Source organism: Xyrauchen texanus, chromosome 23, assembly GCF_025860055.1.
Source record: "Xyrauchen texanus isolate HMW12.3.18 chromosome 23, RBS_HiC_50CHRs, whole genome shotgun sequence".
NCBI classification, from domain to species: Eukaryota; Metazoa; Chordata; class Actinopteri; order Cypriniformes; family Catostomidae; genus Xyrauchen; species Xyrauchen texanus.
In genome coordinates this window covers 41,090,511-41,108,041 of record NC_068298.1, presented here as the reverse complement: position 1 = coordinate 41,108,041, position 17,531 = coordinate 41,090,511, and the positions used below count along the sequence as shown (strand labels likewise).

The 17,531-nt window shown below is 42.1% G+C and overlaps 1 protein-coding gene across 1 annotated transcript in view; it reads left to right on the top strand.

Moving 5' to 3' along the window:
- The window catches only part of LOC127662987 (X-linked interleukin-1 receptor accessory protein-like 2), a 422,943-nt gene that overhangs the window by 383,227 nt on the left and 22,185 nt on the right, over positions 1–17,531 (top strand). Inside the window, exon 7 of the mRNA XM_052154354.1 lies at positions 15,904–16,033. Within this exon, the coding sequence (XP_052010314.1) occupies positions 15,904–16,033 (130 nt within the window). The remainder of the gene's footprint in view (positions 1–15,903; positions 16,034–17,531) is intronic.

The following is a 17,531-nucleotide window of genomic DNA, read 5'->3' as shown; positions in this document are numbered from 1 at the left end:
TTGTGGCTGCACCTGCACATGGCCCAAGTTGAAGCCCAGATACCATACCTCCATCTGTCCAATTGCGCACTTCTTCTGGTTTGCCATTAGTCCAGCTCGTCTCAATGATCTCAGGACAGTCCGCAGATTTTGAAGGTGCCGCTGGCAATCATTACTGTAAATAATGATATCGTCTAGATAGGCAGCAGCATAAGCACAGTGTGGTCTGAGGATTCAGTCCATGAGCCGCTGGAACGTAACCGGTGCCCCAAACAAATCAAACTGAAGCGTCATTAATTGGTGGAAGCCGAATGTATGGAGAACTCAGTTTTCTCACTGGATATTGGGTTTAAGGGGATTTGCCAGTTTTTAATTTTAGGAGGTTGAGATGGTATTTTTGACATGCATCCCCTCTATCTGTTTGTTGTGTGACCTCAAAGAGTCCTTGCCACTTGCACTTTGACTCCCGGTGCAAATACCTGTAGACAAGCTTCCCTATCATACAGCTGGCTTTGGCATTCTTGTGCTTGGAGCAAACTCTCCAGTGTTAACTGGATCAATAACATACTTAATTTAGTTTTTAATATTTGAAGGTCACTCCTCCCAAGCTTCCCGCATGACATCGAGCATGCCACGCGGTCATCACCCATACAGTAGCTTGAGTGGGGAAAACCGCATGGAGGCTTGCGGAACCTCTCGAACTGCAAATAATAGGGGTTCAAGCCACGTATCCCAATTCATGGTATCCTTGTGGATGAACTTACTGATCACATTTTTCAGGGTTTTATTAAATCGTTCCACTAAAGTACGGATAAGTCAGTGCAACGTCTGGCTGGAGACTGGGTGAGTCTGGAATTAACCGCAGCCTCGATACCATGTTTCTGTCCCTGAAAATTATTAGTGAATGTCACTACAAGGTAACTTTGAATATCTCCGTGCACACACCTCACCTTCACCTTCTGCTTGACATCACCCATGGCTTGATATGTACTTCCCATTGTGGTGTCGGGGACCCAGACTAATACTCTCAGCTCCATCGCTGGGCATTGATCCTGGAAGTGCCCCGATTCCCCACAACTCTAGCAAGCCGGCCCAGACGTTTTTCCCATTCCCTCAGCAGCGGATTCACCAACCTAGGGGGAAGAGCGAGAAGAGAGATGGGGAACCGCCAGCTGAACAAATCCCTGTGACTGGGGTGACAGTCTGGGAATAAATGTACCACGTTTCCTGGGAAATTTCCTGGGAAACGTGGTGGAGCAGGGACCCCCGGGTATGCCACCATATGGTCCTCAGCCAGCTGGATGGCCTCTTCCAACAATGCCGGCGGTGGCACTTGACCCACTTTGCTGTTCTTGGCGGCAGACGAAGGATGAACTGTTCCAACACCACCAGATTGACGACTTCCTCTGTGTCGTGCTTCTCCGCCAGCAGCCACTTCCGGCAGGCCACACAGAGTTGTTGGGCAAACGGGCAGCCGGGCTCACACAGTGTCAGCGAGTAGAAGTGCTGTCATTGTTGTTCAGGGCTGCGGCCATCCCATTGCATGATGGCTTTTTTTAAGTCCTCATACACCAGGAGGTTCGCTGCAGGCTGGTGTTGGGCTGCGAGCTTGGCTTCCCCGGGCAATAGTGTCAGGATCCAGGCCACCCACTGTGACTTTGGCCATCTCCTGTCCTCCACTGTTCATTCAAACAGTTCAAGGTAAGCCTCAGGCCCATTTTCAAAAGGGTGACCAGAGGCATGGAGATTGCTGGGTCCAGGGTTGTGGCTGAACCTTCCCCCCAAAAATGTATGCATTTTTACACCCCTGCTAGATACTATTATTAAGCATCAAAACAAAACTAAAACACATACTGGCACACCTGTGGCTATGCCAGTGATCCGTAGTGGATTAATATTTTGCCCAACACTAAAAATGTGCACTTATTTAGTTCTAACTCCATATATAAGGCAGGGCTATTTCTAGCTATAAATGGTATAAGCGGATGCTTTGGGCCCTCTAGCCACCAGGGGGGTTTGCAGGGGGCCTCCAAGTAAGATTTTGCTTAGGTCCCCCTTATGCTCAGAAACAGCCTTGATATAAAATATAATTCCCTTGTCAGCTGACATTTACTGTAGTGTTATTTGTTGGACAAAATGGTAGCCTACTCAGCGTCAGCTAGTGGAAGTGCTGTCATTGTTGTTCAGGGCTGTCATTGACCTTTCCTCTGGTGTAGCAAGCTCCGGAACGCCTGCCTGTCCTCAGCTTGAGCTCGGAGAATCACCTGGAAACATTGCTCTTGCTCTCTGGTGTTGGGCTTTGTGCATGCTGGTGAGAGATTGGATCACTTCCACCAATGGTGAGGACTCCCATGTCGGCGTACAAGCTTCCTCAGAAATCCTGGGTTTCAGCACCACTGTAACGAGTCTGGACATTAAATAAGTTAATAAGCGGGGTTCAGGTAACGTCACGCTTCTTTATTCACTCTCAGTATAGTATGTATTGTTTTTAAGCACACTTTGTAGCTTCGGCGTGTGTAACACTCTCTCACTGTCTGGACTCTGGCATGGGCTCCTCTTTTCGCTCGCCCCGAATTACTGCAACAAGAAACAGCTGTTAGACTTAATTACCACCCAGGGATGAATCTTTACCACTTCCCCTCTCCCTGGATGGACGCTCAACCAGGCCCTAGCCACAATTAGATAAAATTTGATTGAATTCCCTTTTCTCTCCAATTTTGGAATGCCCAATTCCCAATACTTACTAGGTCTTCATGGTGGTGTGGTTACTCACATTAATGCGGGTGGCAGAGGACAAGTCTCAGCTGTCTTCACTTCTGAGTTAATCTGTACATCTTATCACGTGGCTTGCTGTGCATGACACTGCAGAGACTCACTGCATGTGCAGGCTCATGCTACTCTCCGCGATCGACGCACAACTTACCACGTGCCCCATTTAGAGTGAGAACCACTTAATTGTGACCATGAGGTGGTTACCCCATTTGACTCTATCCTTCCTAGGAACAGTGCTAATTTGGTTGATTAAGAGACCTGGCTGGAGTCACTCAGCACACCCTGGATTCGAACTCGCGACTCGCTAGTTACTTGCTGAGCTACCCAGGCCCAAAATTATTTGTAAATATGCTTGTAATAAATATGATACTGTATATAGGCCTATATACAGTAAATCTAAGTGATTAAACTTAGAAAACAAACATTAATACCAAACATTTAGGCTTGAACAACTTTGAAAAGATTGGATAATATTTTTTCAATATTGCACTCTTTATATATGTTTTTTGATCGTAATCTTGGCCAACCATTTTGGAGATTTTGGTCTTCCCCATTCAAGTAGATAAGAGCTGCACTTGTATTTAGCTTGTTAACATATCTGCCAGAGAGTGACAATTCCGAAACCAATGCATCGAAGTTTCAGCAAAATATTTATGCATTTTTACACCCCTGCTAGATACTACTATTAAGCATCAAAACAAACCAAAAAAACACACCCTGGCACACCTGTGGCTATTTTTTTGCCTAACACTTATAATTTGCACTTATTTTGTTCTAACACCATATATAAGGCAGAGCTATTTCTAGCTATAAGCGGTATAAGCAGATGTTTAGGGCCCTCTAGCCACCTGGGGGGGTTTACAGGGCCCCCATATACTCAGAAACAGCCCTGATATAAGGCATCATTCCCTTGTCAGCTGACATTTGCTGTAGTGTTAACTTTCATAAAAGGACCAGTTATATATACACACAGTATCTTTTCACCTGCTACAAAAGACTAAGAAAAACACTATCACCCTTTCAAATGAGATCTGTAATGTGATTGGATCCAAAATATACACCATGACACAATAATGTGCAATAAATTCCAATAGTCAGGCTTTCCTTTTGTCTGTAATGTGGTCGTGTTCAGCACTGCAGTATGCTGCTGTAGAAAAGTCCTTTTTTTCTGTCAATTTATCCATATGACACAATCAATCCAGAGCAGATACAAGAGACATTTCTCTGTTCAAAGAATTCCCTCCTGTCTGCATGCATTTCTAAGCTTCTTCGTTCAACCAACAATAACCAAGGCTTTTCTCAGGAGCAAAATATCTTTAGCTTTCTCATATTTAATCTGTCAGGTCCTGCTAAATTATAGCACGTTGTTCCACACAAAGACCGCACTGGAATGAACTTTCAGAGTCCTTGAAATGTCAACTATCTCTCTGTATTTCAATAAATGACTTGATCACTGTGTGTTACATGACTCCTTTAGCACTTGAGATCTACAGCCACTCGACAGGAAGTCCATTTGCTCAGTGTCATGCAATTAAAGTGTCTACTGCACAGTGAATGTGTCTTTGTAAATTCTGTCACAGTGACATTTTCAGAAGCCAGAGCACAAAGGATGATGGTCAGATTCTCACACATGGACTGTGTTTGGAATAGCATACTATCAAACTGCACTATTGTACTATTTCTGCAGTATGTAGCGTACTGTGCTTAGTATGGGAATTTTCTGTTTGCACAGAATAACTGGATGACCTACAATGCCAATGCAGAAGCCCCAAAAATATTCAGATACTTAAGACAAACTTACACATGTATGAATGTCTTAGCAATATATAACAGAATATAAAAACCAATTGACATTTGATTTATAGAAGTATAGCACAAATATTTAGTTTTAAGATAAGATATCCATTTCCATTTTTAACTTAAAGTTATATCGTTTGGTTACGTATGTAACCTCCGTTCCCCGAGGGAGGGAACGACACGTTGTGTCGGAGAAGCGACACTAGGGGTCTCTCTTGGCGCCGATATCCACCTCTGATCTATGAAAAAAGGCCAATGAGAGTTGGCAGTCGGTATTTGCATGTCCCGCCCCGGACATACGGGTATTTAAGCGGCGCAAATACGGGAGTTCATTCAGGATTTTTCTGAGGAGCCGGAAATGGTCCGGCCACAACAGTGGCTCGGTTCAGCGACATGGCGGAGGAAAGACACAACGTGATGTTCCCTCCCTCGGGGAACGGAGGTTACATACGTAACCAAACATTCCCCTTCTGTCGCTCTCTCCACGTTGTGTCGGAGAAGCGACACTAGGGGACCCATTCCAATCTTGCCATGCTCTGAACCGTGTACGTGAACCGCCGATACAGAGGCAGACAGGGATTTCATCCAGTGCCGCGCATCGTCTGTACCTGGCTGCACGTACCCTTCCCCAATGCCCCATAAGAACATCGGAATCCTTCTAGTTACCCTGGAAGGGGAACAAGGCGATGTTTGCCAACATGGGAACGGGCCAGCCTGGCTGGGCCTCTTTTCTCTCTATGTTTCTCGCATAGAGCAATCACGGCCGGGTCCCTTACACGCATATAGGGAAGGGGTCTTACCCAGACCCTCGCGGAGACCACACCTGCCCTTTTTCTTGGGGAGGAAAAGTGGTAGACACGTCACACGGCCGTCTTAGGGCTCGTGTGGAAAGTATGGTGTGGTGGTAGATCCAGCCTCGAAAGGGGAGTTGCTACAGCACGGCGACCGGGGCAGCTGTAACTGCCTAAGGGAGACACGGGGTCCGCTCGTAAGGGGACAGAACCGTGGAATTACACACAGGGGAGTCCGAGCAGGAGGCCTTACCTGTGGAGCACATATACCAGTACAGGGTAGCCATCAGGGTACCCACAGTGGCTTAGGTCGGCGAGTTCCTCCGGCTGAACCGTGGACCCGGAGGGCTGGGGAGGAATCGACCAGGGTCCCGACTTCGAGTGGGGCGCCCTGGGAAGAAGGCGCACTACTTTACCTTGATGTCAGGAAAAGGGCGCTGGGCGCAAGCGATCCACCCGGCCGGTCGGTCTATGTGTTACTGAGTTCTACGGGCTTGGACCTGACAAAACACGAGACGCAACCGACTCGACGCGGAGGTTGTAAAACCTCGCGAAGGTGTTGGGTGTTGCCCAACCCACGGCTCTACAGATGTCTGCTAGGGAGGTGCCCTTGGCCAGTGCCCACGAGGACACAACACCCCTTGTTGAGTGAGCTCGGACCCGCAAGGGTAGGGGCACGGCCTGGGTGTGATAAGCCAGTGTGATGGCGTCGACAACCCAGTGGGCGAGCCTCTGTTTGGAGACAGCATTCCCTTTCTGCCGTCCCCCAAAGCAGACAAAGTGCTGCTCAGAGCATCTGGTGCTCTGTGTGCGGTCCAGGTAAATGCGCAGGGCGCGCACTGGACATAGCAACGAAAGGGCTGGGTCTGCCTCCTCCCGGGGCAGAGCTTGCAGGTTCACTACCTGATCTCAGAAGGGTGTGGTAGGAACCTTGGGCACATAGCCCGGTCGCGGTCTTAGGATCACAGACGTATCCACCGGACCCAACTCCAGGCAAGTGTCGCTGACAGAGAACGCTTGCAGGTCCCCGACCCTCTTGAGGCGAGCGCGATCAGCAGGGCCGTCTTAAGAGAGAGGGCCCTGAGTCCAATTGATTCAAGTGGCTCGAAGGGAGGTCTCTGGAGTCCTGCCAAGACTACCGAGAGATCCCAGGAGGGAACTAGGCCTGGCCGGGAGGGATTCAACCTCCGGGCGCCTCTCAGGATCCTGAGGATCAAGTCGTGCTTACCCAAAGACTTGCCGTCTACAGGATCGTGGTGGGCAGCAATGGCGGCAACATACACCTTGAGGGTGGACGGGGACAGCCTCCTGTCCAGCCTCTCCTGTAGGAACAGGAGCACTGACTTGATCGCGTATCTCTGCGGGTCTTCAGTTCGGGAAGAACACCAATCTGTGAACAAGCGCCACTTTAGGGTGTAAAGGTGCCTGGTAGAGGGGGCTCTGGCTTGGTTGATTGTATTCACAACGGTCGCCGGTAAGCCGGCTAGCTCTTCCGCATCCCGTCCAGGGACCAGACGTGGAGGTTCCAGAGGTCTGGGCGCGGGTGCCAGACTGTGCCCCGTCCCTGAGAGAGGAGGTCCTTTCTCAGGGGAATTCGCCAGGGAGGAGCTGTCGCGAGAAGTCTGAGTTCCGAGAACCAAGTCCGAGTGGGCCAGTAGGGGGCCACTAACGTGACTTGCTCCTCGTCCTCCCTGACTTTGCACAGCACCGGTGCAAGAAGGCTTACTGGGGGAAATGCGTACTTGCGCAGCCCCGAGGGCCAGCTGTGTGCCAGCGCGCCTGTCCCGAGGGGAGCCTCTGTTAGGGCGTACCAGAGCGGGCAGTGGGAGGTTTCCTGGGAGGCAAAGAGATCTACCTGGGCCTTGCCAAACCGTTCCCAAATCAGCTGGACCGACTGGGGGTGACGCCTCCACTCCCCGCCGGGAAGGCGTTGTCGTGATAGCGCGTCCGCTACGACGTTGAGCTTGCCGGGGATGTGAGTGGCACGCAGCGACTTGAGTCGCTGCTGGCTCCATAGGAGGAGTTGTGACATGTGGCGGGAGCATACGCCGCCTTGGCGGTTTATGTACGCCACCACCATGGTGCTGTCAGATCTCACGAGGACATGTTTGTCCCGAACTAATGGGAGGAACTTCCTGAGAGCAAGAAGGATGGTCAGCAACTCAAGGCAATTGATGTGCCAACGCAGCGGGGCCCCTTTGAAGAATTTCCACACCGCTGACATGATCGGCCTTTGTTGGGTAGCACTTTGATAAGGGCTAGATCGATCCAGAGTGAAATCTGAGCACTGAGGGGCGGGGCGAGGAGGTATATATTTTCGGCTCATATTTTCGTCCTTTTTTATCTTTCGGCCAAACACCGAAAGTGCCATTTTCGGCCGAAAATTTTCGGCGGCCGAAATTCCGGTACATCCCTACTTTTTATATCTCCCTGAGTGTGGACATGTTTGTGTGACATCATGCCCCTGAATCTCGGCGAAATCGGCATTGAGAATTTCTGCACGAGCCTACAAGTTGTAATTCTGACTCAAAGATGGATTCCATTGCACTTTTCCTAGTAGGAAGTTGTAAAATCCGACTTTCCGTGTTGAATAGAAAGTAACACAACTTTTCAAAACTTGATCTGGCACTGAATTCTCAAGCAGTTGCTATAACAACACAAAAATAACTTACCAATTTACTTGAAGTGAAAATCAGTCCTCCTTTCATTATTAATAAATGAAGCAATCACACGGTCATGCAGAACATCTTGTGTTATTAAATCCATAAGGATCTCTTTCTCAATGGCGCCGACTCGTCAGACAGCTTGATCTTACCCTTTTCGCTCTTTAATTACATTCTTCACTTATTTACATCAGTCAAGGCCAGCTGGAAGACCTCGACCGGGACATATCCTAAAGATCACACCCTCCAAGAACAAATAAATCAACCAGATTGGCTGATGAATCTGACAATCTGACTTTAGTTGCTCTTTCATTTGCACTGATGATTGATGATGATTCAACTTTATTGTCATTGTGCAGAGTACAGGTACAGAGCCAATGAAATGCAGTTGTTTTTGCATATCCCAACTAAACTGGGGTCAGAGTGCAGGGTCAGCCATGAAACAGCACCCCTGGGCAAGGGCCTTGCTCAAGGGCCCAACAGTGGTATCTTGGCAGTGCTGGCGCTTGAACCCTGACGTTTCGGTCAGTAACCCAGAGCCTTAACCGCTGTTCCACTGTTGTATTCCACTATTGAGGAATTCTGTGGAAATTCTGAAGGCCTGAGGGGGTGGAGCTCAGACACATGCGCTGCTTTGGCTTTGGTCATGTGATTTGTGAAACAGTTGTCACACTTTGCTTGAAAGCATCAAGGAATAAATTCTGGCTGGATAAACGATTTGTTTTTCTCTATTTGTTTGTAGATTAATTAAGAGTGGAAAGCGATTAAAAATACATTGGCAAAAAGGTGATTGAGAACGAAAGGATGGAAATTATTTATTTATTTGTCATGTTAGGCCAGCAGAGAAGACTTTGGTGGCCCTGAGAATTCACCACTGATATATATATATTATGAGTGCATGATCATGTGCTCATGGAAAAGATGTGTTTTAGCCATTAATTGAAGAGTGAGTCTGCTTCACGGATGGAGTTGGGAAGGTCATTCCACCAACGTGGTACAGTGAAACTGAAAGTCTGAGAAAGTGTTTTGGTATCTCTTTGTGTTGGTACAACATGGTGCCACTCGTTTGCTGACCGCAGGCTTCAAGTGGGAACATAGCACTGTAGAAATGATTTTAGGTACCCTGGAGCAGAGCCAATGACTGTTCTCTATGCAAGTATCAGAGTCATTAATTTCATACGTGCATCAACCGGCAGCAAGTGAAGAGAGTGGTGTAGCATGTGCTCACTTTGGTTCATTAAAGACCAGACGTGCTGCTGCATTCTGGATCATTTCAGAGGTTTAACTGCACATGCAGGAAGGAGTTGGAGCAATGAGAGCGTTACAGTAGTCCAGTCTAGTTATGACAAGTGACTGAACAAGCAGTTGTGTGGCATGTTCAGAGAGGAAGGGTCTTATCTTCCTGATAATGTAGAGTGTAAATCTGCATGGTAGTGCTGTCTTTGAGATGTGGTTTGTGAAATTTAGTTGGTTATCGATGGTTACCCCTAGAGTTATGACCGTTTTGGAAGGCGTTATTGTAGTACACAAAACTTGACTAAAAATGTCAAATATATTTATTTCATACTGTATCACATGCAGTCTTATTCTTGAAAAAATAGGAAGGCACTCCTCAGTGTATACTGTGTAGGATGCATTAAGCATAGCCTTGTTCTTTCAAGAACCTGTTCCCTTACAGGTCAGTGACATGTTCTGACAGTATTTTCACCTGGTCAGATTCACAGATGTGACAGTAGTCTTCACATTGCCCTGTAGATCAGGGGTCAACTCACAGTGAATGTGTTATAGTATGTGACAGACTACACCTGACCAGAGCTCCACATCACCTGTTTATACCGCTGTGACTTTTTCAAAGCCCTCTGGAAACTGTTTATGACCACAGACTTTTGTTCATGCAGTTTTGTTTGATTGAAAGTTAAGCCATTTTGGATGTGGCACCAAACAAAATTGTAAAATTAAGTAAATGCTTACCTTTTACCTTAGCAAACACCAGTAATTATTGTTCCCAAACCGTGTTTTCCAAAAACTCCTACCGCCCTTAACACCGTATGAACAAAGCAATGTTTTATACTCTTCACACTGCAACAATACATTTTCTTACTCAATATTTCTTACTCTTGTTTTGCTGTAAAAATATATAAACATCCTTATTACAATATCAATTTATTTGGCATGCAAAATGATACAGACAAGATATTAAGACTTTCACTAGCTTTTATGTAATATATATATATATATATATATATATATATATATATATATACATATACACACGCTCAAATGACCAACTGCAAGACACACATCAATTACGTACATTACTCACCTGGCCTACTTAAATCAACTCAGTTTCATTGCATGGCTTCAATCTGATTTTGACTATAGAAGACATATGTAATGTTATATACAACAGTTAGTTCTGTTCCTCTAATCTGATTGGATGAGCAGTGTTCCAAGAGTGCAGATATTTAGTGTAGCAGAACTTGAATGTTTCACTGTTTGCATCACTGCACTTTCTATATGATCTCAAGAAAATGACGAGACTATGGCTACAGTTTTGCAAAATGTTATATGCGGTTACATACACATATCACGGCAGTTCTGATGTGAAATGTCCATTGAGGGGCGCTAAAAGTGAGGTAAATATTCTTCAAGTAGATGAGGTTTTTAAGGTTAATGCTCTAACAAGTTTCAAATCTAAGAAACTGACCTCCCTACTGTAAATCTTAAACCTAAACCTAACCAATAGTTCAGAAACAAGTAGAACACTCTATACATGACCCTGATTTACTAAAGCTTTGTGTATATAAAAACATGTGCAAACTTGATGTCTAATGTAGTCTTCTAAGGATTGTATCTTCTTGTAGGATTGTAAATAGCACGTCTTGTCAAATTTAGCATGTTTCCCCAAATTGAATATGCAATGTAGAGGCGTGCCCTAATCTGCATAATAAAAGATGGTGTTGATGTAAATGAATGAAATTGCACCCGCAAAGTCATTTACTGTATCAAGCTTGTAAGTCATTGAAACTGAAACTGTGAGAGCAAATGAATGCAAATTAAATGCAGGTATTACACCCATTGATGACACACATTAATATGAAATTAAATGATCTACTAAAAAACTGTTTTATTTGGTTATTTTAGAACTCAATATCCGCTAATGGACTTATGATCATTCAACCCGTAAACCTTTCAAATTTAGATTTGGTTTTGGTAAACATCAGTGATGCGATGACTTAATGTGTTTAGAATATTGTATTATCTTCTTTGTAAGTTATGAGTTAAAGAGAAGAGTGTCATACACCGTTATTCTCTTCAAATACTCTTACACTTGCTAAATAGCAGGGATTTTATGAAGGTATTGTATAATCCTATTAATAATTATATTTATGAATAAATGCCATATGTTATATTGAATATAAATAAAATAGTATAATTTATTGAGAGCCGGGCTGAAAGTGAGTGTGCATTTGGTGCAATTGGCACACGTAAAAGGCTCTTTTTGGTGGTGTGTCCATCATGTTTGCACGTGTAGCTATTTGTGCAGTTTTTCTTAGTATATCATCCAAGATATGCCCAGATTATGTGCATAATCGCACATGCGATTTGATAGATTGCACAAGCAGATTAGCACCTGTCTTTGTAAATCAGTCAAGCTACCGCACAATTTGATCACGCTCAAACAAGCTTGTAAATGTGGTTATGTAATGCAACTGTTAAAATGTATCACCTTAAAAGTCATGCACTATAGTGAAAGTGTTTAGATGTCATAAAATAGATTGTGAGAGGAACTGGGTGAAAAGTACGTGTTTCTGAACTGATAATCTGTTGTTTTGTTGTGATCTCTATGAAAGTGAATAAAAGTCATTGTTGTTGTTGCTTTAGTGTCATTTCATGAGGAACCTGCTGCTGTACGTATAACAAGCCACGTAAAATTATTTAACAAAAATTCTGAGACTCAGTTAAAAATGTAAGTTAAGCCAGGTGCTCAATGTATGAATTTGATGGTCCTTAATGACCATTGCTTGTCAAAATGTACAATATTATCCTAGAAATATCTCGGGTCAAAGCCATGGAAGGATCCTTTATTTGTTCATTTTAAATGAAAGCAGAAGATTTCATTGAAGTATATATGTGGATTATATTAGATAATGTGCAGTGATTTATTTGTGGTTATTAGTGAGATATACATTACGAATAGGTTTATGTGAGCATGCTATTGTCTTCTGACAGTGTTGTATCACAGTGAAGCTTTATTAAAAGCATGATGAACATCTTCAGTCCTCAGGTGATGAGTTTGTCCCTGCAGAGCTGTACAGATGATTGACTTGGAGGAAAATCACATTCTGCAAAGCTGCTCAGCCGCTGTGTTTTTAAAGGGATAGTTCAGTCATCATTTACTCTCCTGTTTTTCCATACCTTTTTGACAGTAAGTCGTTATTGACTTCCCCATGAATGAATCATTCAGGCCAGTTTTGTGAACCAAATCAACTCATTGAAAAGATCCAACTCAAAGAAAGATTTGTTCATGAATCGGATATTTCTGTTTCTCACATGTTGCCAAGGAGAGCCACACTGTTAGGCCGCTGTTAGCAATTATAAAGGTAGCAAGGAAAAAAATGTGTGACAAATATAAAAGTAAAGAAAATTACATTTGACCAGTGTGTATGTTAAAGTGCTAGGGTCATCACACCCAATACTTCCCAACATTTCTTTATACTTGTGCCCAGTACATTAACAGGGATTGGAAAGAAATATTGAACGTGCGTGTCACGTACTGAGATGTGACCACATCGCATTTGAGGTGTAAATGGTAATCTGCCCTGAATGCGTCCAGTACATCAGTGAAGCACCACCTCTCACCTGTCAATCAACTGCTGCGCTCTAACAAATGTTTCAACTTTGCCAGTTTTGAGTGGTTTTAAAAGGAAACAACCGTCTGTTTGAAAATTGTAAAAAGCAAATACATTATATTGACAACAATTATATTGACTATATATAATTGACTGGGGAGGCTAAAAGGCTAAAAAATGGGGATATCTCTCTTTTGTTCACGCAAAAAAAAAGATTGTGTAAATTCTTCTACCAAGCTTTTGATATTATTGATTTAACATAATGTGCCTGTTTTACTGCTAATCAAACTGTGTAATGTAGAATATATCACAGAGCTACTGGAACAACTTTACTGCATAAATATTCACGCGTAAATCACGGTGCCTGTCCACAGCCTTGTTCATTTGCATATCTATCTTTTTCTATCTGCTAAAAGCTGTAATTGCAGGCAGAGAAAGCTCTTCGCTGTCTGTGCTGTTAGTGCTGTCGAGAGCCTGAAGGCTTTTTACACTTTATTTGTGTCTAATCAGCATACTGTATGTGAGATGTGTGGATTAGTGCCGTAAATAAAAGAGTATTATTCAGCAGATAATGAGACTGACTCCAGTCATTTACTCAATCAGCTTTTTGTCTACTGTACTGGAATATTTTTTGCATTTGTAGGAAACATTCAAATATGGAAAGAAAAGGTATATTTTCACACTGTTGATCTAAAAACAACAGGCATGTTAAATGCTAATAAATTATTTTAATTCAGTAATAATCATATTGTTTGGTTCAATAACATTTCACTCATGTTTTGTGTCCAGACTTATAAATTATATATATATATAAAAAAGAAAGAAAGTAGTTTGTTATAATACAGGTTTAAAAATAACAAAAGAGTTATACGTATTTTAAAATTTTATTAAATTTGAAAAACATTTGTCAACTAAATTAAGGTTAGCGTGCCGTAAACTGCCAGCAGGAAGTCATTTTGTCAAGTGACCAGAAAACCATTAAACAGGAAATGACATCACAGAAAGGACCCCCGTAGACCCTCATGATTGTGTCAAAGTCAATACAAATAATTGACAATTTTATGATATGGCCAGGTTAGTTCAGGTTATCACATGATATATGATATTCATGATTCAAATTTTCAGAAAGTTTGTCAAATAATTTTTATCTTATTGTTTGAAAACTTAAACTAAAATAACAACTATGTGTACATATTCCGTTTTACTTGATTGTTATTGAAAAACAAAGAAAATGTATAAAGGTATCTCAAAGACACTGAAAACAAACATCCCGCATGAGGATACCATTTGTATCTACTTTAAAAAATATTTATTCTTTTCATCATCTCAGACATCCTTATATGTCATGGACTGATTTACATTAGTGAATGTGTTGTTGGATGACGGCGATGTGTTTTGGTGGTGGGAATGTTGACAGATTTCCAAAACGCATCGTGCAGTCAGATGTACAGGACAGATTGAACACGTTGTCGCCCACGAGTTCTTTTCTGTGTGTGGGTGAGTTTGAGTCTGAGAGTTTCTTTGAGAATAAATCTGACCTTACACTGCTATTAGAGTCTCTCGGCCTGAAATGACTACAGCAATGCATTAGGACTGTCAGACAGACAGGTTTGACTTGTTGCTGACTTCACCACGAGTTTCTCTCAGATATTCTTGTGAATAAACAACAGTTTTACGTTTTATTTTTTATCTGTAAAGGTTTTTGTTCATCCAGGTCATCGCAGGATATCTGCTGATGAATCTGCTGACGTCTTACCGTTTTTCTTGATTGCGAAGTCACTTTTCATGAAACGATTCACCATTTTCTCAAAACTATACACACAATCTCAAAACCACACACCAATTTGTACAAACCTCAAACGTCCACATGAAAAAAAAAAGATTCACTCAAAACCAAACGACCTTCTGTCAATATTAAACACAAGTGTCACACAAACCATTTCGCTGTTCTAAACACATCAGTGGGATCAATTCAAAACCTTTTTGAGTAGAGTTTAGCCAAAAATATTGAACAAACTGGAACATGTGTGAAAACAGGTGAATTGTTTATAGTTTTGAGGGTTCAAGGAAAGATTATGGGAATATGACATGTGTGCTATATGTGCTAAGCATTTTAAAGACATACATTAGCTCTTTGTGAGGAAAAGAGCAAAAACATTTAGTCTCGTTGGATAAACATTACCAGAATTACATGTTTGCAAACTGAGTTTACGTGCATGCATTCTACGTCTCGCCGCAGTTTCCTGGTGAAATGAACACTGGAGATGTGAGACAAGAGTGTCAAAGAAGCCACACAAAATGATGTGGTTGCATCACAAAATATGTTTTTCATTTCTTTTATTTCATTTAGTAATTTGGACACTATCGTTTAGGTTTAGTGCTGGTTGAGCGTAAGGATGTCTGTATTGTGTCTGTCTCTCATTTGATTTTAGATCACTGTTGGTTAGGCTTATGTTAATGTTTTAGGTTAGGGAGGGATGTTTTACGCATTTAAACCACCATCTAATATTTACCTTAAAAACCTCATTCAATTATGACACCATTTAACTCACTTTTGCTGCCCTCCGCTGGACATTTCACTGGGAACTGCTGTGAAACGTGTAATGAAGCACATCATTTAGTTTTTGCAATAATGTTGACACGGTCACATAATGTTCATGACACCAGGCTGCATCCTACAGATGGTGTCCTCAAGATTGTCCTGGACTTCTTGGTTTAGTTCCCAAGTCAAATTCATTGGGTTTGCCTGTTGTGCCTAATCAGACATTTTGACACTTTACAATAAGGTCGTATTTGTTATCATTAGTTAACAACATTAATTAAAATGAACTAACAATGAGCAATACTTTTACACCCTAACACCAATCTTGGTTAATAATGGTACATGTTAACATTGGATAGTGTATTATAAACTGAATTGAAGTAACAATGAATAATTGCATTTTAATTTGGCCCACATGCAGGGGAAGATTTGTGGCAGGGCTACAGTTCGTAATGCAGTTTGAATGCTGATTGAAATCTTGTAATATGGTTATTTTTATTTCACAGGCATGCGTCTGATCTTAGACTGTAAGGCATTCTTCGGCTACAGTGGAGATGCCAGACCCATCATCTACTGGATGAAAGGAGATAAGTTTGTAGAGGAGCTGGAGGGGCACATAAGAGAGAGTGAAGTCAGGTACTGTCACTTACGCTTTAAACGTTTGGGCTTCATTAACAGTTACTATATGGATTAACTCTCAGCTCAACTACGTAAAGCATTTATTTTAACTTGAGCAGAATTTTTTTTTTTTTTTATGCCTTCAGTTTTAATTCCCTTGTTAAGTCTTCCCGTTCCTAACATTTACATTTATTAATTTAGCAGACGCTTTTATCAAAAGTGACTTACAAATGAGGAATACAACAGAAGCGAACCAACAATACAGAGAACAAACATATCATGACATTTCTAGAGTCAAAATGATCACTGGGAAAAGGTTCTTCAGTTAATGTATCACTACAGGTTCTTCAGATCAATGTTTTGGTTTCTGGGTTCTTCAAAGGATTATTCTGGGTTCAATGCAAGTTAAGCTCTAATGTTGACTCGTCCCTCATTTCTTTTAAATACGCAAAATCACGGTTACTGTAGCACTCACAATGGAAGTCAAAGGGACAAGTACATAACACTTAACAAAATACAACATTTTTCAAAGGTATAATCACAAGACATATAGTACATTCTAGCATGATTTTAGTTTTAGTTTTACTAACCTATATGTAAAGTTATATTGAATATTACAACCAAACCCTTTAATCTCAGTATAGACCTTGTTCACGCTATCGCCATATTTGATTTTTTATGGGAATAACAATGAGGCTGTGAGGGATAGAGTTACTGTACATTCTCTTCAATGTCATGGATGGCATAAAGCTGTGTAAAGAACAAGTGGAAATTCATTTTTATGGTAGTCAACATTATGCCACAAATGCTGTGATTGACCCCGGAATATTCCTATAAAGCACCAGATCATAAGAAATAAGTCTAAAAATCTTAAAAAGTCAATCAGTTTATTATATCAGATGAGTCTGTAAAACTATTTTAACTGGATTTTTAAGAGTGAAAATCCACAAGAATGTGAAAAAAAGAAAGAAAGAAAGAACAATATAAACATGCAGGGGTCACAGTGAACAGGATTATATAACTGCACAGGACCAGAGCTACAGTACAGTACATCAGTTATGACGGTGATCAGGATTATTACTGAGGGGACAGAGACCTCTAGTGGACAAGACTGAGAAGATTTACCATGTGAAGAGTTCGGATTGCACTCTGAATTACTACAGACTGATGGGAAAGAGCCACCGCATCTACAATCATGGAAAACATGGAACTCTCATGGAATTTAGTCATAGAAATAAATAAAAGAAAAGTAATGGAAAAGTTAACAGTGATTAAAAGATATTATATTATATTATCCCTTGCCTTATATGCAAGCCTGTTTGAGTAATCTGTACCATCATTTCTTTGATGGCTTTGAACTGTTTTGAAGAGGCATTTGAAGCTTTTGATATCAGTTTGATCTTTAATAGTGAATTACCCTTTCAGTTCAAGGATCTAATTCTTATCGATGACAATCAAAGCTGCAGCTCAAGAGATGATGGATCGCTGTTATAAAACAGATCTCAAATCTGACTGG